The following is a 20,563-nucleotide window of genomic DNA, read 5'->3' as shown; positions in this document are numbered from 1 at the left end:
AAGAGGAAGATGTAAAATTGGTCTGTCAAAAGCCAATTGCAGAAGTGTAAACTTACTAACTAACAAAGACTTGATTCAAGAAGCTGTGAATGAATGCAGAATTGGTGAATTATTTGGACTTACCTTATTCTGCAAGACCAGATACTGTACCTTTAATGCAATTTCATTTCAAGCCTTCTGCATTTACTTACTTAGCTTTTTAAAATAATGTTTCATTGATTTGTTAACCAAAAAAGTGCAAACATAACCAAACAAAAACAAAAAAAGACTAAAAAATGTAAACCACAAGGCAATCTGTACCTACACACACTTTTCTGATATTTGCATTTGGGTGTCTAATTAGTATCTCAAACTAAGTATATTCATACTTGGATTGCTCACCTTTCCCCTCAAGTGCTTCTGTCCTTCATTTGTTTCCCTACCAAACAATCACCTTACTAGGAATGCAGGAGAAATGTATTCATGCACATTTGCACCCAATGGATTATTTCTGAACCAATGCATGAATTTGAAAAACAGCTTTCCTCTGAAATCTGCACTCCTCCAAATTTTGTGATGCAGTTTCAATATGAAAAATGCAACCCCCCCCAAAAAAAAGTGTAATTAATGGAAAGTGCACACAAGTATGTATTTTAGTGGAATTACTGTACACAATTGAACTGAGAAATGTGTGTATTAAAAGAAGTGAGGATGGAAGTGCATCCACAGAGAAATCATAAACTGATGTAGAAATGAGGATAAACTGAACTTAAGACTGGATTTCCACCACCCCCATCTAGCATGGTCATTGCTTAGGGATGTTGCAAGTTATATCCCAAAACATCAGGAGGGCGCTAGGCTGGGGAAGTTGATTACTACAGTCCCATTACCCTTTTCTCTTACGCTCAGGCTGGTACTCAGTCAGTTCTCCTTGCATCACCAGCTTCAATTGCCTAGTCCTTGCTGTTGTTTTTCCCTTTTAAAAACCATGCAGCTGGGAACCAAAGTTTCACCCCAGGAATTCTACTGTTTAAGCAACCATTTTCCTGTGCTCACCTAACCCTACAAACAAGATATTTCTGTAGGTGAGCTGACCAGGTTGTACTGGTCATCTGCTGAGTCACCTAATACTCATGTAGGTCAGTTGACTCAGCTGATTCCCCTACTGATCCTATGAGAAAGCTATTCAGACAGCAAGAGCATGGGATTTGTTTGTTTTTTAATCACCACCTCTGTGGCAGCAGTCCTAAATGAGTGTCTGTGTCTAAATTAATAATCATTTCCCGATTACCCTTGGCCAAAAACCTCTCCTGGACTTTTCACCATTAAATCTTGTTGATGTTTGGTCTGCTGCTTGTTCCTGCTGCTAAGATTAGTATTTCAGTGTGACATTTATCTTTTCAAAAGCCTTGAAACAAAATTTCCAAGAAATTTCAACTCCTTGCTACTTGAATGGTTATGAGATCAACACTGCACAGCCTGATTTATGTTTATGGCTTCTCTTGTAAAAGACAGCATTGGTTCAGTTCTGTTGAAATTAGTTATTTAAATTTTAAAGGGTTATTGTATGATTCTCTTTATAAAGTTGTGCCTTTTTACATAATCGGTTTCTGTGGGTTTGTGTTCTTTCCTGATGAGTTAGCTTTTCTAGAACCAGGTCATATAAATGATTGATACAGCAGGGCCTGCTTTTCATTTTGGCTGCACTGAGGTTCATCAGAAGTTGAGATCTTAGAAACAGTTATGTCTTGAATCTTGGAGTATTTATATTATATCTTGCTACGTGGATAGGAGTAGGAGATGTTCTGTGATAAGATGGGTGTTTACTAACATCTGCAAGTTTTGCGGTACCTTTCCGTTGAATTTCCTGTAAGATCTTTCCAAATATTTGCAGTGTGGCACATTCACTGAGCTAGAATAAGCTACCAGCCAGGCTGGCTGATCGCTCAAGCAATGCAAGCAAGACAGAAGCAGGAAGGGATATTAGCATAGCTGCCAAGTATCCCGTATCCGCCGGGAAAACCCCTTTTTTCTCACCGTTTCCCGGCGGTCTCCCGTTTGGCAGAAAATCCTGGCATTGTCCCTTAAATTCGATTCTTCCCGGCGGCCATTTTTCTGGTGCCGCTTTGCCCTTCTATGGGCACCAGAAAATGGCGGCGCCGAAAGTCGCTTCCGCGCATGACCAGAAGTTGCGTGACGCGACTTCTGGTGGCGCTTCGCCCTTCTATGGGCATCAGAAAATGGCGGCGCCGGCGCCGGAAGTCGCTTTTACGTGTTTCCGGTCATGCGCGGAAGCGACTTCCGGCGCTGGCGCCGCCATTTTCTGGTGCCCATAGAAGGGCGAAGCGCCACCAGAAGTTGCGTCACGCAACTTCCGGTCGTGCGCGCACTGCCGATCCCGGATCTTTACGATCCGGACTTGGCAGCTATGGATATTAGGCTATGCCAGAAATATCTAGCTGCTCAGTAAGCAGAGAGAAATTTGTTTAAGAATCCTAAACTGTTAGAAATAAATAGCAAACAGTTCTGGGAAATGTTTCGCTGCCAGTCTCCATCTCCCACTGCTCCCCCAGCAAACTGGTTACAAGAGTAAGATCAGCAATAGGAAGACCTTGCTTACAATAGCCAGAACCTTGTAAGTATCAACCCTATGGACAGTCTAGGCTCATGGAGTATCACTAGGGTGCTATTCCTGCTGGGCTTTTTGAAATGTGTAGTTTCTTCTTTCTCCCAGAACAGAACATTTAAGGCATAGGAAATTATATGTCCTGTGCATCCTGGCTGGAAATGATGCTCTAGAGCAGAGACAGGGAACCTGTGGCTCTCCCATCAGCAGTAGAGAACCAGTAGTCTTGTAGTACATCAACATTTGGAGGGCCACAGTTTCCCCAACTCTGCTCCAAAGCATGTTTTAGACCACCTGGCTTTGTTGTTGACAGTGTTCTCTGCCATTCACCCTCATTTCAAAAAAGAACGTTGCTTGGGAAAAGTAAAATGACAGAGTCTAGAAGCAAACTCAGTTTGAACAAGGCCTGAACTTCAGGGAAAGACTGGTTTTGGCTCCTGTTGTATTTCTCTCAATTCTGAATGTCCTCCATTGTCAAATGGTTGTACCTTTAGAGAGAATGGAACATTGGAAGAATGAGTAGAAAAGAAAGGTGTTGATACGTAGGATGGGGGAAAGCCAAAGTAAGGCTCATTCTAATCTATGATTGGGGTCCTCTCTCCTGCACTGTCTAGCATAAACAGAGGACTTAGGAGAATGGCATCTCCTCTCCATTGTGTGGGGTATGGAGAAGGTAAGAAACAGTGAAAGTTTCTTCTGCTTCTTACAAGGGACTCCTGCTTATTCCCTGCTTGAAGTTTACAGTGAATATGTGTCCTATGGTAGGGATTTCTGTGGGTGCTGAATGTGTTGCTCACCAAAAGTCATGGGGGGGGGGGAAGGAAGGTATCCCTGGCAAACTTGCAAGTGGAGTTGTGAATTCCTGGCTGAAGTTCATAGATGAATAGAAAACTGCTATCCAATCCTTGTCTGCATACTTCCAGCATTGACACAATGTTGCAGTCACACACAGACATCCCATTTCCCAGTGCTCTAGGATTACAATTAAGGATAAGGTTTAAGAACGTTCAGCAGCTAAAGCTCTGACCACCTTAATTAGCAGCCTTTCATATTCTGCTCTTTGATTACATTGTTAAATCTCCCAAATACATTAAGTTGGTATTTAAGTCCACCTAGATTTTAAAATGGTTTCTTTTTCTTTTTTCAACTTTCCACATAGGACCTGATAAGGAGAGACATCCTGTACTACAAAGGACGCATTGACATGGATCGGTATGAGTTTTTGAATATCGAAGATGGAAGGGATGACGACTTTAATGTCAGCATGAAGAATGCCTTCAAGCTTCGCAACAAGGAGACGGATGAAATGCACTTATTTTTTGCCAAGAAGCTGGAGGAAAAACTGCGGTGGTTGAGAGCTTTCCGGGAGGAGAGAAAGATGGTGCAAGAAGATGAAAAGATAGGTGAGCCCCATGGGTCAAGTCAGCTGGTGGGCTGGGTTATTCATACCCCAGGCTAGTTGCTGGCCAGTAGGACCGTCTCAAGATATTTTGCTACCTGAGCTTAAAGGGTATGTTGTAAACAAAATCTGCTCTTTTTCCCTTCTGGGGTATCCAAGAGTCTGCACAGAGTCCTTAAGTGGGTTCCGTATCAGTAGTAGAAAATAACAGAGGCCAACCAAAGAATATTGAGAAGCAAAGCAGCCAGTAAGCCTGATCTTTATTAAACTGTTGCAACAGGGTCCTCACTCACCACATGCAGGAGGGAGGAGGAACCCAGAACATTGGTGTGCAAGCTCTTATATAGACTTTTGAAATTGCCCACCCTGTAGCCCAAGACCACCCCCCAATCCATCATACATACATCACTGAAGGAGGCTGTCAACAGCAGAGGAGGTGGTCTACAGGAGAAATTCTGTCTGCCAGGACCTGATAATGGTCACTGATTGCATTACTTGGGCAGTCTGGCCATTCTTTTGTGAGAATGTCGTGTGCATGTGTGAGTGGAAACCACAGGAGGGGAGAGTGCTATTGCACTTGGGTCCTACTTGAGGCATGCGCTTGGCCACTTTGATAACAGGACACTAGACTAGATGGGGCCTGATCCAGCAGGTTCTTCTCGTGTTATTGTGTTCTTTAAAAGTTAAGGGGGAGGGGAGATGTACCTGGGCAGAGAGAGAGAGAGGGAGACGTAGTTGTATATGTGCGAAGTGTCTGTGCGTGTAAGAGAGACAAAGATAGCAACAGGGAGATGCCTGTGTGTCATCACAAATTCCATAGTGCAGAGGGGCACAGGAAGTTGGGAAGGGTAGAAGAGGCATTTGATAGTTTATCAAGGTATGAGTATGGGCTCCTCATTTCCTCCTTCAAAAGAATAGTAGCACTGGGAACACCCGTGTGGGGCATTAAGTCAGACAATCTAATTTTGTACACTAACTGATTGGCAAAAACTTAAACTATATGAGGTGGAGTTGACCTTCCATTTAGAGTATGTGTACACAACAATCAAACTAACATGATTTCACCTATAAAATTTGGGAATTGTATATTTTTACCATGGTGAAGAAAATGCTTGTTCTGACCTTTATGTCACATTCACTTTCCTCCAACACCCTCTTTAGGTTTTGAAATTTCTGAAAATCAGAAACGGCAGGCAGCAATGACAGTAAGGAAAGTCAGTAAACAGAAAGGTAAATTACCTGTGCATGCTCTCTTTGGTGGGGGGGCATGGAGGGGGGAGGAATCCATCTTGGTTAATGTAAACCCACCAAATTATCATTCTCTGAGCCAATATATGAACCAAAATGCTGATATTCTTTGAAATTTGCACTTCTCTGGATTTTGCAATACAGTTTCCCAACCAAAAGCACACACAAAAATCATATATTTGAGGAACGTGTGTGCATAAATGTGTATGTTGTGCAAATATATGGACAACTGCATTATAATAGGAGAAGTAGCCTGCAAAAATGTGTATATTTACAAAAATGTGCATGAAAATAAGTTTTTTTGTGAGAACTTTGGGAAAAAACCCTGCAAACTAGAGAAATGCGGTGAACTGAGGAACGGAAAACTGAGAAACTGAAAACAGCAGATTCTTCCATCCTTTAGGTGGGGCAGTCATCCTCATTATTTTTATGCCATCTTCCCATAATTAAACCATACTCTAGGTGGCCTGCAACCTGAAAAAAATGTACATATTTACAGAAAATATAGAAAAAGTTAAGTAGTCATACACAATAAATGAAAGCATCTCAATTAAGTATACAATAAAAATATTTAATCCCCATATAATTCATAATAAGGTATAACAATAAAGATACAAAAACAAATATCAACAACAGCAAAAATAATCCCAATCAACACCCTAAACAATATTCCACTCTGATAGTCTCCTGGCATCCTGAGCAGCAGTCCTACAGAACTCGTAGACCAGGAGAGCTAAGATGAACAGCTTCACCAATCTCAATCCGTCTTTCACTTTGGCCTTCTCACCATTTACTTGTGTGTGTGTGTGTGTGTGTGTGTGTGTGTGTGTGTACGTACATATGCGCACGCACGCACGCACACACACACACACACACACACACACACACAGAGCCTGATGTATTCACAGTTCTAAACATAAAGGCATTCCAGTCAACCGGCACATTTCCCCCCTCCCACTATATCCCAAACTGGACATAATTTCTGGATTGCAGACTCATGTCTAGTTTTAGCTTAATCAGGGGCTGCCATGGAAAATACCCATTCACTCATTGCCTAGGAGGCATCTGTTTGTGGGGTTGGGTACACAGAAAAGAGCCTCAAATTTTAACAGCAGGGTCTGGATAGGTTAATAAGGGGGAAAGTGGTTCTTGAGGTACTGAGGTCCCAAACCATGCAAAGCTTCTCGGGTTAAAAGCAGCACAATGGAATAGGGCTCAGAAGCAATGCGCCACATTTTACAGACATCCTCCTTTTAATGGCAGAATAGTCCAGTTCATACTACATCCTGGCTCTACATTTTCCTCTTCAGCTCAAGAACAGCTTTCTGTGTGATTGTGAGGCTTCTAGCGTTTCCCAAGTCCTGCCATCCATAGTGTGGATTGTTTCAGGGAGTCCCATTATGCTCTTATTCCCTCTCTTGAGATGGTACTACCATCCATGTATTAGTAGAGAGTCATAGGACCAATGCTACTTAGGACCTCTGTGATATGGAGGGCTATGGAGTAATGCATGGATAGATAGATAATATGCATTGGCCACCACCCACTGCTGTTTGCATTCAAAGTACAAACATATACAAATACAAGTAAGCAGGTAAAATTTCCAACTTAAAATGAAAAATTGAAACTCAGAGAGCAGCCGCTAGAATTTTTGTGTCCTTTGCTGTCACCAACTTATATTGGACCACATGGAGAAAAGTCATGTAATCAACCAACCAACCACCTTGAATGAGATTATAAAAAATGGGGGTGATTAACCCTTTACATCAGGGGTCCCCAGACTACGGCCCGTGGGTCGGATACAGCCTGAAGGCCTCTTTTATCCAGCCCGCGATGACTGCCGCTGCCCGTCTTAGCGGCGCGGTGCAGCTGCCCACTTCCAGGTCGGAGGAGCGCGCGCCCATATGCACGCGCACACGCTATTTCCGGTGCACTTCCAGGTCGGTGGAGGCCTGTGCGTATGTGCACAAGCTATTTCCGGCACTCCTCCGACCCGGAGGTGTGACGGAAATAGCGTGGGTGCACGCTCCCCTGCCCTCCGGCCCGCTGCACGATTGGCGCGGGCACCAGCTGGAAGCCGGGTATGTTTGGGGACTCCTGCTTTACATAAACCTCTCTAAAAACAGCAATAGCAATACACAAGCCAATATTTTAGCTTTACAATCTCCACCATGGACAAACCTGATGGTCTTGGGCAGTAGATCACAGCTGCACATGTTCAGTATACAAAGAACTTTTGAACAAAGTACAGTCATACCTCAGCTCCCGAACACATTGGGAGTTGAACGTTTTGGCTCTTGAACGATTGAAAACTGAAGTGAGTGTTCTGGTTTTCGAACGTTCTTTTGGAAGCCAAACATCTGATGGGGGTTCTGTAGCTTCCAACTGGCTGCAGGAGCTTCCTGCAGCCAATCAAAAGCCGTGCTTTGGAAGTTGAACATTTCGGAAGTCGAATAGACTTCCAGAATGGATTCTGTTTGACTTCCGAGGTACAACTTCACACTGAAATGAAATAAGCTTGTAGAAGTAGATTTCTTCTTCTCAGTTATATCAGGGAAATTTCCCAGTGGGTTGTGAACATAGCCTTGATTATGCTTAATGAAACTCGTCACCCCAAGACTCTGTATGAACATTTCCAATTAAATTTCCAGTTAAATTGCTTTAGACCTTCATCTGAACAAAAACAGCATACTTAATTGTCTTTAGTTTTTTTTAAAAAAATAGCAATTGCTTTCTCATTTTCTCTGTCTCTCTATGGATCCTCTGAAAAATTGAGGTATAATGTTAGTCCAGGCTGCCTTCAACATAAAATTAATTAGTTTCTGTTTCTCTAGTTGATCAGGCTGTGCCTTCCTTGTGCAGCGTGAATGTCTTCTGCAATACTGGGAATTCCTTTTATAATTAGACATCTTTGGTCTTCCTGCTTTGGAGAAACAAATGGAGTGGAACCCATTTGTGATCTCTCTCTGTGTGTGTGTCTTTTAAACCAAAGACATTAACCTGGAAATAACAATTAGAAGGATTTCTGTACAAACAAACAACAGTTATGTAGCATGCATGTGCCTAGTCTGTGAAAGCTTGTGCCGCCATGAAAGTTATTAGTCTTTAAGCTGCCACACAAACATTTTAACTGTGTCTATAAGCTGCTTTGAAGGCTGTTTGCAGAAAGGCAGTGTATACATTTCTCAAATAAAGCTCATAACAAAACAAACTCCCTAAGTGTTGTAAGCTGGCACTCAAAGTAAGGAGGTATACTTTGCCTCTGATGTACTAGCTCATCACCTGCAAGGAGGTTTAAGATAATGGTGGAGGTAGGGGGAGTTAAAATAACACACACCTGCAGTCTGTTACTATCCAGAAATCTACCATCTCATTCTGCATAATTTGTAGATTGTGGCTCCTGGAGACAAGTTAAAATTTCTGCAGCACTTGATTATAACATCCCATCCAGCAAGGCTTTTTTTCTTGTGGGTTCTTCCAGTAATTGTCTCTTACATGGAGAAGGGACCTCTGACCCTCTAGATGTTGTTGGACTATGATTCCCAATAATCACCCCTGATTCAATATGCTGTCCGGTATGCTGTCTGGGGCTGATGGGACAGCATCTAGAGAGCCACAGGTTCCCTGTTTCTGGTCTATTGCATCCTTTAAAAATTTTTATAACAATATATTTCTCCGTTGCAGTTCTTTCCTTTGTTCCCTGTGTTTGGGGAATAGAGCCTCTTTGCCCCTCTGTGATAGAATTCCTAAGGCAGTGGGGAAGGAGCGAAAAGAAGTGTTTAAGGGAATGAAACATAAACACATGAGCCAATCTAACAGAGGTGAACTTGACAATAAACTGCCACTTACTTCATGAATGGGCATGCCACATATCCCGAGAGTATTCAATGGGAGACGAGGAGTAGACTCATTAAATGGAAGTGTGTAGGTAACCACTTGCTGCAAAATGACAGGGAGGAGCCATGAATAGAACAATAGCAAGGAGAAAAACCTTCAGAATGCATTTGATCCAAATGTGCACAACAAAAGCCCAGCGACTGCTCTTGTATTTGATGGGGAAATCAAGATGGGATTTGCAGTGCATTCAAGATGGGCATATTTGGAGAGTCCACAGCTTTACATATGTTGCAAATTTCTCATTAAGAACCCCTTTTGTGAACCCCAACTCAGCTATGAGTTGCTTTTCTTTTTTCTTCTTTCAGCCTGAGTCACTAATTCAAGAGCCAGAGCAGTGTAGTAGGCCTAAAGTGCTAGATTTAGACCTGGGAAACCAGGGTTCCATTCCCCACTCAGCCATGAAGCTCACTGGGTGTCCTTAGGCCAGTCACTCACTTTCAACTTTCACAGAGTTGTGAGGGTAAAGGAGGAGAGGAGGGAGGACTCCTGTATACCAGCTTTAGCTTCTTCAAGGAAAAGTGGGATATAAAGAAAATAAAAACAGCACTTCCTATAAGCCCACTTTGATAATAATAGAATTTAATCATAGAATCATCTAGTGCTGCCCTGTGCAATGCAGATGTCATCTGGTTATTTCCTTAGCCAGAACTTTCTGCAAAACGGGATCTGACAGGCTAAACTTGTTGAACCAGTATAGACCTCTTTAGCATACTATTAATTTTACTTTACAACAACAACAAACTCACATGATTTTGGAAGAGAGGATCCTAGAGAGAGATCATTCAGACCATCCCTCACCAGTCCATAGCTGTCAAGTTCTCCCCCCTTTTTAAGGGAAATTCCCTTATGCTGAATAGGCTTCCTCAAGAGAAAAGGGAAAACTTGACAGCTATGCACCAGTCTCCTTACAAAATGCTCATGTCAGGCTTGCTTCTGGGCACATGCTAGTTTCTGCAGAAGCATGGGGGAGGAAGAACAACAGAACAGAGAACCAACCTCCATGGCCCTTTGCTAACCACACTGTTTGTCCTTGAGTGCATGGTTTTGTTTCCTCTGCAAGGGAGGGTAAAATCTGGATTGGGATCGCAGTGGGAAGCCAGAGGACTAAACGACCCCTACCTGCTACACCAGGTTTCTGATACACTTGGAGGCGAAATGCTGGCTGTTTCTGAAACAAAAATTCATGCACTCCAGGGTGAATGAAGTGATTAATGTTGTGTAGTTTGGCCCAGAAAGCTGTGGGAAGCTGGCCATGCATATCGCTCTGTCAAAATTCAGCAATAAAGAGCAGCCAAAAAAGCCAGCATAATGCTCTTCAGGCATTCTCTTTGCCATGCAGTTGCCTTCACACAAAGCAGAGTGGGGTGCACTGCCAAGCTCCATCTCCACTGGTGTGGCCTCCCCCAATGATTTTGCAAGGAGGCTATAGGAGGCTTCCTGCTTCATAATGTTGTCCTTCCTCTCACAGCGGGCTGAAAAGCAGAAAGCAACATGCCAGAAAGGTTAGGATTTGGTAGCACACAAATGCATGCACACACCATGTGATAACAATTGCAGAAGCAAAAAGAGAAGGGCTTGCCTAGGATTCCCAATTCATCAGTTCCACTGCAGAAGTGATTTCTGAATCCCTGGACTCAGAACTCCGTAATCCAGGGAAAAAATTAGGTGCCTCTAAAGAATTCAGGGCTTTGTGATGGATTAAGACCCCTCCAGAAATGATATCATGACAATGAGTTTGGATTTCCTGGGATTTGCAGTTTCAGATTGAGGAAAACCCAGCCATATTAAACTACTTAAGGCAACTCTAAACTAATTCTATACTTTCCATAAGTAAGATTGGAGGCATTTCTTACCAAAAGAGAATATTACATTCAGTGATCAGGAACAAGATTCCAGGTTTAGAGTCAGACACAACAGGAGACCTGTGATTGTGACTTCTGTTGATTTGGTTCATTTTAAAGCATCCACTGAAGGAGGTTCCATCAATGCTGGAAGTGGGAGGGGGATGTTCCTCTGTGCTCCCCCCCCATTTCAACCCTCTCCTCCCATACATAATTGGTGCGGGTGGAGAGACCTTTCTACAAACATGATACAATTTCATATTTTTGCATTAGATTACAGTCAGGGTCAAATCATAATGTGTTTAGTAGGAGGTAAATGCTGACATGTGGTACAATCCTAAACAGAAGTAAATATAAGTGTGTTCAATGGTGTTTAGGACTGCTGCCTTAACTGAGCTTTATCTGACCACATTGTCAGACTGGTAAAGTATTATTACTGTTTTCCCCACATGTGGGATGATTATTGCTTTTTTTCTGCCAGGGAAGAAATTGAGTTTTATGCAAGGGCCAGACTGTACAGGTGCTGGGTATTTTCATCCTTGTTATCAACTCCTTTGTCATCTACCATGACTCTGCTGCTAGTCCAAAGGAATTTACAATATTTGCAGGCAGGTCATTGTCTATCTTGTGGCTGCTAGTCATGATACAGTGGTACCTCGACTTCCGAAGGTTTCAACTTACAAAGTCGGCAAACCCGGAAGTATTTTCGCCGTGTGCGCGTTCTGCACATGCGGAAAATCGCGCTTCACGCATGCCCAAAATGAACGCTTCGACATCCGAAGGTTTTGACTTACGAAGAGCGCCGCAGAACGGATCGCCTTCGTAAGTCGAAGTATCACTGTAGTTCTAAGCACCCGACACTCAATTTAGGATGATGGGCTTGGATGTATGCAAACCACCCTGTTCCAGTGGTTTGCAATGCCTTACACTATACTAATTTAAAATGTCTTGCATTGCTTCAGGAAAATGCTTGGGCTTTGATGGAAAAAGCATCCCAGGAGCGTAGTTGTGGTTCTGACTAAGCACATAGTTAGACTTACAAAAGCACTTCTGGCTGTGTAGGCATGTAAGGTGGAGACAGCTTCCTAAATATGTGAGCTTAAGGCTGCTTTGGGTTATTTGTAAGTCAGCATTAGCACCTTGAACTGAGCATGGAGGGGCAACAGGGATCCAGTGCAGATAGGCTCCTAGAGCAGGGGTAGCCAACCTGCTACACTCCAGATGATGTGGTTTCCACCTCCCTTTCACCCCAGACAGCATGGTCAATGGCTAGGGAGTTGCATAGTGCATTGATGTATGGCTACCCATGCTGTTGATGCATGTGGGCAACACACAAAAAAGTACTTCAATAAAGCCTAGGCACTTTTATGAATCTATTTCTTCTCTCCAGAGTTTCAAGTAAGAATCTTTCCCAGATTACTCCAAAATGTATCAAAAATGAAGCCTAATACCCTCTGGCATATGTTTATAAACTCTAAATAATATTCTCACCAGCTTCCCACCTGAATGTATTCATCCATATCACCTGGCAGTTCCTTGCCTAGCTGCTCCCATGCTAGGACTGCCCCCTTCTGGCTTTTTTCTAATCTGCTCTGATCCAGTGTAGTACAGCACAGGCTTCAAAAGGTTTGCTGTTCAATTTTTGAGACATTTTGGAGTTTGAGTATGCTCATTATACAGAGCTTGGAGAATCAATTAGATGTTGCTCTTTGTTAGTTTTATTGGAGTAATTAAAATTAAAAGGGAAACCTGTAATGTTAAAGTATTCAGAGAGCATAGGACAATATTCTTACCCCATGTTATATTAAGTCTAGAAATAATAATAATAATAATAATAATAATAATAATAATAATAATACAACTAAACAGTGCAATTTCTTTGCAAACCCCAGTGAAGCAGTTGCAAAATTAGCTGATGCAGACTATTGCAACGACATATTTATGCTGTGCTCGGTCAGATTGAATTTCCCCATGCCAAATATTCCACCGGCATCAGTTGCCAGTCATAAACAGGATTAAGGTAACTGTCATTTGCTGATTGCTTCACACCTATCAGTTAGATGTGTTGAGGATTCCTCTTTTAGCTAACATGACTAATAGCTAATGACCAAGTATTCAGCGAGAAAGGATATCCTACTTTTTTGAACAGAGCTGATTCAGAAAATGATTCATTCTTCCTACCCCTTAAAATATGGCTCAGTTTGGCATTTATCAGAGAGCTATGTCTTACCCGCAAATGCATTTATTAGTAAGTGAATAAGTTAATTCATTTATTATGCATCTTTTCAATGTTGATTTGCCTGGGTATTTTTCTTCGTCTTTGTTTATTAATTAGCTGAGCTACTTCTCCGCCTCTTTTCTGTATGCTCTCAACCACCATTAATATTGGGAGTGGGGTAGCTCAGTGTTTGAGCACGTGCTTTCCATGGAAACTATTCAGGTTCGGTCCCTGGCATCTCCAGGTAGAGGGTGGGGGGAACCCTGTCTGAAACCCTGGAGAGAGGCACTGGGCTAGCCAACATGGTGCTCTCCAGATGCTGCTCTTCTTCAATTCCCATGAGCCCCATCCAGCATGGCTAATGGTCAAGGGTGTTAGGAGTTTTAGTCCAGCAACATGGAAGGCACTACGTTGGCTAATCCTGGTAGCCAAGCCCACCCTCACATCAATGTGCAGCTTCTTATATTCCTAGCTCAACAGGAACCATTAAGAAGTAAGAGGCAAGTTTGCTTTTTTCCTGTGTGGCCTTGCCTTGGATTCTGCCTCTTGAGGGGTATTCATACATAATATTCAGCTAGAGTACAATCTGTGTACCTGCGTGCACAAACAGTTGAGCTCTACATTCATATAGTCATTCACATGTAACATTCCACAAGTGAACCTGCATATCCAAGAGTTGAGCTGCACAAATAACAAGTGCACAGTCTTTCACACAAACACTTGTAGATGTGTAGAATCACAGAGGGGGAAGGAAACCTGATGGTAATCTAGTCCAACCCCCTGCAATGCAGGAATCTCAACTAAAACATCCATAACAGATGACCATCCAACCATCACTTAAAAACCTCCAATGAAGGAGAGTCCATCACTGGACATCACCCCTCCAAGGGTGTCCATTCCACTGTCAAACAGCTCTTACCCTCAGAAAGTTCTTCCTGATGTTTAGTTGGAATCTCCTTTTTTGTAACTTGAATCCATTGGTTCCGGCCCTACCCTTCGGAGCAGGAGAAAACAAGCTTGCTCCATGACAGCCATTTAGATATTTGAAGAGACAGCTTGAAACTTTGTAATGTGTGAATAAGCCTTTGTGCTAGAATGTGATGTAATATTGGGAACTGGGGTGAATGGATGTTTGTATCTTTAGCCAGTACATTCTGATGGGCTTTTCTTTCTTCCTACTCCATCCCACCCCATATTCTTTTTCCTCCACCATTCATACAGGTGTTGGCTACTCTCGATCAGTTCCTCCAGCCTACCCACCACCCCAGGATCCACTAAATCAGGGACAATACATGGTGACCGATGGCATAGCCCAACCCCAGGTCTACGAATTCAACGAACCCAAACGCAGCCAGTCACCATTCTGGCAAAACTTCAGCAGGTTAACGCCATTCAAAAAATAATATATAGAGTGAGATGGAGAATTTTAAAATAAATTTTAAAAAATGCTTAAAAATATTTAAAAAATATATATTTATAGATGGACCTTTTTTTGGAGAAGCACTGTTGCAACTTAAAAATACCATATAGATATATATAGATATAGATATATATATATAGATATATGTATATATACAGACATGCATATATACATATACATACATATATATGTATATATATTTGAAGGACCAAAAACCTTTTTGTTGTTGTTGTTTTGGGGAGGCAGTCTCTGCTACTATATTCTAAGTAGCACCAAGTACTTCTGATCATGTAACCTGCTTTATTTTGGCACCATTGGAACCATTGTTGTTACTGTTGTTCTTTTCTTATATATATAATTTGTTTTGTTGTCTCAGAATCGTCTCCCGGGATGATTTCTTGTTCATTGTGCATTCCCTCCATTGACATGTTCCATCCAGCGCCACACTGGTGTATATTTCCTTTGGGGTTTTATTTATAGATAACCTTCTCTTAGAAGGGGGTTGGGCGCATGGTGAGAAAAGAAAAGAAAAGAAGTGTCTGTTCCTACATCTCATTCCCACAGCCCACCATGGATGCAACCTGTTCCTGTCTGAGCACCATTGAGAAAGGAATGAGAGGCCTCATTTGCTTCAATGGGATGTGCTCAGATTGTGTGCCGGGGCGATTGTACCACACACATTGAATGCTGACTTAAAACAAGACAACAACTGCATTTTATCTCCCCACATTCTTCTGTTCTGAGTCCATGCTCCATTGTGCACTGTATAATATGCTGCTCAGTACTTCTGTTGCTTTTTAATGTTGGGTAGAGGGATTCTGGACATGAGACCCTTCTGCTCCGCAAACTCCACTAGTTTCCCAGGTAAATGGAGGTTGGAAAGCAGAAGCACCTGTTGGACTGTGTCCCAGGTGTGCAGGATGGTAAGAGGGCATCCAACTCTTTATTATGCAAATAATTATGTCAGTTTAGCTGATGTTGTTGCATTTTTTAAATTGCACTCCCCCCTCCCCTTCTTCTTACTCTGTGGTTAGAGCATAGCTTCATCTTTTTTTAACTCCCCTAGTAATATCCTTAGGGTTGTTCCCATTTTGTTTATATATTTTATTGCAAACAAGTTTTCCCTTTGATTCTACCATTTTCTGTTTTATTTTTTTTATCTGAAAGATTTGCCAGTTACAGTGCCCCATGCTCTATTTATACAACCTACAGACTCAAACCAATGTGCAGAAAAGAGTTTGTGGGTCCATATCCCATATCCAAGATTAGAACCAAATGGCTCTTAGGACCTCCCCACCCTCCCACTCCCAGAACTGGCCACTTTCCCCATCAAGGAGACCTACTGATTCTGCCATATGTAGTGTGGCTTTTATGCACCATTGGTTACTGTTTAGAGATGCATTTTCCCCAGTGAAGACAAACTATTATATGGACCTTTGTGTCTGACCTGTTTCATTTGTCCCTAGTTATAGCCTTAGGTCTCTAACTACCATGCACAGCATTAGCCAGTAATAATGAGCTATTAGCTGTAGGATCATTGCCTTAGTAATCAGAAGCATTTCCCCCATTGTTAAGGTATCAAATCCATGGAAGGAGCTTAGTGCTGCATATATGAACAGACCTGCAATGCTTATTTGAACCGAGGAATGTGCTGAGCCTGACAAAGCTAATAGCTTGGTGATGATTCTCATACAGGTTATAGCAGTTGTTCAGCAAACAGGCATCACTGTCAGTATCCAACCTCTCTCTGCCTTTCTGTCTTCCCACTCTTTTTCCCCTCTCTCTCTCTCTCTCTCTCTCTTCTCCCCTTTCTCTATTAAAAAATGCATTTTTTCAAAGCCATCTTGTAAATTTCACTTTGGAGTTCCTAGATAGGTGCTGGTCTCATCTCACTAGAAGAACAACCTTCAGTGGCGACCAGAGCTATATGACAGAGGTACCACCACATCCAAACCCTGGGTGATTCATGTCAACCAGGGTGCAAAAGGGTTTGGGTCTGTGGTGGGGGGCAGTGGTTTTGCCAAGCTTTTCAGCCTGGCAGATCTCAGCATTTTAACTTCCCCACCCCCACTGAAAGCAGTTAGTCACACCAACTCCAGGCTGTTGTAGCTGAGGGCTCCCAATAAGAGAAGCTTTGGATCCAGCTGATCCACAGCCTGCTCTGCCCCACCCCAGTTTCAGGGCCCTATGCTTGCTACCAGCAGGAGGAACACTGCTTGTTTTAGGTTCCCACCCACTGAGCAGGTGCAGTGGATGCCTCCACCATGGTAGGGCCACCTGCCTCCCTAGTGAAGTTGGTAGGGAGGCAACTCCATAATGTGATTGTTCTCAAAGACTTCAGGCCTAAACACACTTACTAAGGAATAAGCCCCAGTGAAGTGGAACAAAGCTGAAATTTGTCAGCAGGCATTCCCCTCCCCCCAGGGGGGGCGGGGAATGCCTGAGATTCCTCTTGTTTTCCTCAGTGCTTCATGAAAGAAAGAAAAAGGATGCTACTTTGTGAAATTTCCTCCAGATGTTCTCCATTTTATTCTTTTATTTAGCTACTTATTTTGTGTTGCAGTAGCCAATTTGTACTTACAGTGCCCCAAATAACATGAGGCCTGGGACATTGTGGAGGATACAGGATGGAGGCTGAGCTGCCGACACAGTTGGTTCTTGCTGCCATTTGCAACAAAAGAAACCCCTTAGGGGGAAAATAGAAAGAAGCTGAGCTGCCGCCACCACTGATAATGATGAAATTGTCTCTCGCAAATAGGGTCGAGATTTCAGTGGACAGCTCTGCATTGAACAAACATATATAGGATTGAAGTGTGCACCCCAAATTTAGTTGCAAAGACATGGAAGTAGCTCACTTAAGATACTGAGGCTAAACAATAACAGAGTGTTGCATTATCTAAAGCAGCCTTCCTCCATCACCTGGTCCTGCCAGGTGTTTTGAACTACCCATCACCCCTGACCATTGGCTGTGCAAGCTGAAGCTGATGGGAATTGGGAGTCCAGCAACATCTGGAAGGCACCAGGTTGTGGAAGGCTGCACTGAAAGAAGCATTCCTGTGCCTAGGAATAACCAGCAAGCTAAAATGCTTGGCCTGACATCTTCCACTGTGTTGTGAGTTTCTCCCCTTCGCTGATTGCCATTTGCATGGGAATGGAAGCCCACATAGTGGTGACACCACTAGCTGTCACCAGGGCAGGTGGGAGGAAGAAAAGGAGAAGCTAGGTGGTAGGTGCTCTGGATGCCAAGCCTATTACCTTCATAATGCTTAGCTTGCAAATAAAGGATGAGCTTGGCTAAAAAGGCTGAATTTGGAGTAGGTGTACTTTTTTTTCCTTTTTTCTTTTAAAGACTCCTTTGAAAACAGAGAGTAAAATGGCCCAACCTCCTTTGCTTTCTTGCCTGTTCGCTGTTGGGGTTTTTTGGTCACAGTTTTCTCTTTCTTTCCTAGGCAAATCTGGCCAGCCTTTAAATAGAGAAGATTCATTAGCTTTGCTAATAAAGCTGGTGCTAGTGGGAGTTGTAGCTCAAAACATCTGGAGTTTCATATTTCACCCAGTGAACAAACAAACAGATAACAATTTTTTTAGAATAACAGCCCTTGAGTGCATAATTAGGTTGAAAGAAGCCTCTTTCGGGTGTATCCATAGGATGTTTTGTTAACACTAACATATGTCACTGTATCCTGATCTCAACTCTTGCTGGTCCACGTCCCACAAACCCACAACAGACGACAACATCCAGTTCAATGTGCACAACACTGTTTGTGCCATGATGTTTGATATGGGCTTCTTCAGCTGCACCCCATAGTTTTTAATTTTCTCTTGGGCTGCTAAACCAGGAGTAGAGGATGCTCCTGGTCTCAGTAGTGATCCTGGTCTGAAGGGCTACAGCAAGCACCAAGAAAAGAAATGAACTGGCAAGATAAGTGGTTGAACTTATCTCATGCCTTAAACACAAAGGCAGCCTATGCATTTTCTTCCAACTTCATCCTATCCAGTTAAATTTAACCATCTAATTGCAGGCAAACTGTTGCAGAGCAGCAGTGCAGTGTATGTGCGAAACAGTCCCATCTGCATTCATTTCCAGGGAGAGGCGGCTCTTCATGCACGGAACTGCTTATGCAGCAACTCCTTGGGTGCTGACTTTGGATCAGTCTTCCCAACTGACCTTAGTGTGTCCAGGTTTTCAGTGCAGAGTGACCAATAAAGGGATGAGTCAGTGACAACATTTTGTATCAACAAAGAGCATATTTTTATTGTGGGGTGGGGGGGGGTGGGGTACTCTTTTTTTAACTTTGCATGTTAGTGGGTAACAGAGAAGGTTTTAATATAGACTCTCATTTGTTTAATACCTTGGTTTTCCTAGCTAGGCAGATGCTTAGTAATTGAACCAGGGTTATGAAACTGGAGGTAGAAATTTCTTGCAGTTTGTAAATGGAGAGAGAGAGAGAGAGAGAGAGAGAGAGAGAGAGAGAGAAAGAGATTAGGGGCAAGTTGTCAACATGATGAAAGTTTTACTTATTCCTTTGCCTTTTTAATTGCATAAGAGGTGGGAGTAACAAGCACATTAGTTAAGCCTGTTCATTTACTGTTTTGTGCCCCAGAGAGCGAAAATGAAACATCCATTATTTTTATGAGAAGATGCTTCCTAACTATTCAGCGCTAGGAAAAAAAAAAGAAACCAACATCGTCACACCATTATTTGCATCATAAATCAAGATTCGCTTGGTCTGACAAGAGCCACTTGTTGGACTCCCAGCATCTTTCTTAAAGTGGAAAAAATAATACCCAAAGGGGAAGAGCTTTGCCGACTCAGTGCCAAAGCAGAGCAGATGCTGGCATTTGTTCCCAACAGAGGGAATGCGTTTGTCCCGGCTAGTGGCATTCAAGAACTCTCCTCCTTTCCATGTGTTGCCAAGGTGCTACGAGGAACGAAGCATTGCTGCCTTGAAGAACCAGCCGTGGGTGCCAGTGTTACTACCTACTACATGTTCTTGACGGGGAGGGCTGGTGTCAGGTTGGGCTGTCTTGTTATTCTCGAATGCTTACATCTGCTCAGATTTGGGGAGGGAGAATGTCGGAGGAGTATCAGAGATTGAGCATGTTACATAGACTTCAACTTTCCATTGCCAGAAGAAGAGGCAGCTGTGGTATCACAAGGTATACATCAAGGACGGTTGTAATACGCTTACTGTACACAGGATCTCTCTGGCATAAATAGATATATATGGGGAGGGGGGCATTTCCCCACGCCTCTTTCCTTAGACCACTGATCACATTACCCCTTTGACTTTGCAAATACAAAGGATTTATCTTTAAGATTATTGGCTCCCTAACCTTCTTTTAAAATTTAAGGGAAGGGAGGCAAGGCAAAGGTGCATCTAACAGTTGTAAATAGACAATAAATAGAGGGAGAAAACAACAACATATATTTGAAATTTGTTTCAGTTTTGGATGGACGCTAGCCATCCTTTGCAATGTTATTGATAGTACACCGTGGTGCTTTTGGGTTTCTGGTTCCGTTCTCTTTATGCTCAGTCATCTTTTTTAATTGCAGCTACATTTCAGGGAACATGTATATTTAGTAGCTATTGTAAGTTCTGCATGGCATCACCAAGCTTATTTTTCCTTGAGAAGATTAAGAATGAGCCTGTCGGAGCTTAATGGCATGATGGCTGGAGAGGCTCTTGCCAGAGAATGCAAATGAGGTTGGAAGAAGATTGAAAATCCAAGTTTGGGGCTGAATGCTGAGGTTTTTGTGTGTGTGTTGTGGGGGAGGTTTTAATGGTCTGAAGGAGCAGATAAACAGGGGTTTTGGGTAACCCAGCTAATTCTCACTTGCCAGTTCTATTATTTTGTTTCTATTGGATTGTTTGACTTTGTCAAACAAATGTCAGAATTGTGTGTATTAAAAAAAAAAGCAAGCAAACAGTGT

The 20,563-nt window shown here is 42.7% G+C and overlaps 1 protein-coding gene across 4 annotated transcripts in view; it reads left to right on the top strand.

Annotated features, from left to right (window-relative positions):
- ARHGEF9 (Cdc42 guanine nucleotide exchange factor 9) overlaps positions 1–19,346 on the top strand; it is a 272,440-nt gene extending 253,094 nt beyond the window's left edge. For 3 of the 4 annotated variants that reach the window (XM_035113484.2, XM_060270161.1, XM_035113490.2), the window contains 3 exons: positions 3,765–4,008; positions 5,166–5,234; positions 14,430–18,872. In XM_035113484.2, the coding sequence (XP_034969375.2) occupies positions 3,765–4,008; positions 5,166–5,234; positions 14,430–14,611 (495 nt within the window). In that variant the 3' untranslated portion in view covers positions 14,612–18,872. Of the gene's footprint in view, positions 1–3,764; positions 4,009–5,165; positions 5,235–14,429; positions 18,873–19,232 lie in introns of those variants that run through there. The other variant, XM_035113485.2, reaches the window with a different exon arrangement.
- Positions 19,347–20,563: the final 1,217 nt, after the last annotated feature.

Source organism: Zootoca vivipara, chromosome Z (assembly GCF_963506605.1).
Source record: "Zootoca vivipara chromosome Z, rZooViv1.1, whole genome shotgun sequence".
Classification (NCBI taxonomy): Eukaryota; Metazoa; Chordata; class Lepidosauria; order Squamata; family Lacertidae; genus Zootoca; species Zootoca vivipara.
Note: the sequence above shows the minus strand (reverse complement) of the source record. Positions and strands in the feature narration are given on the sequence as shown.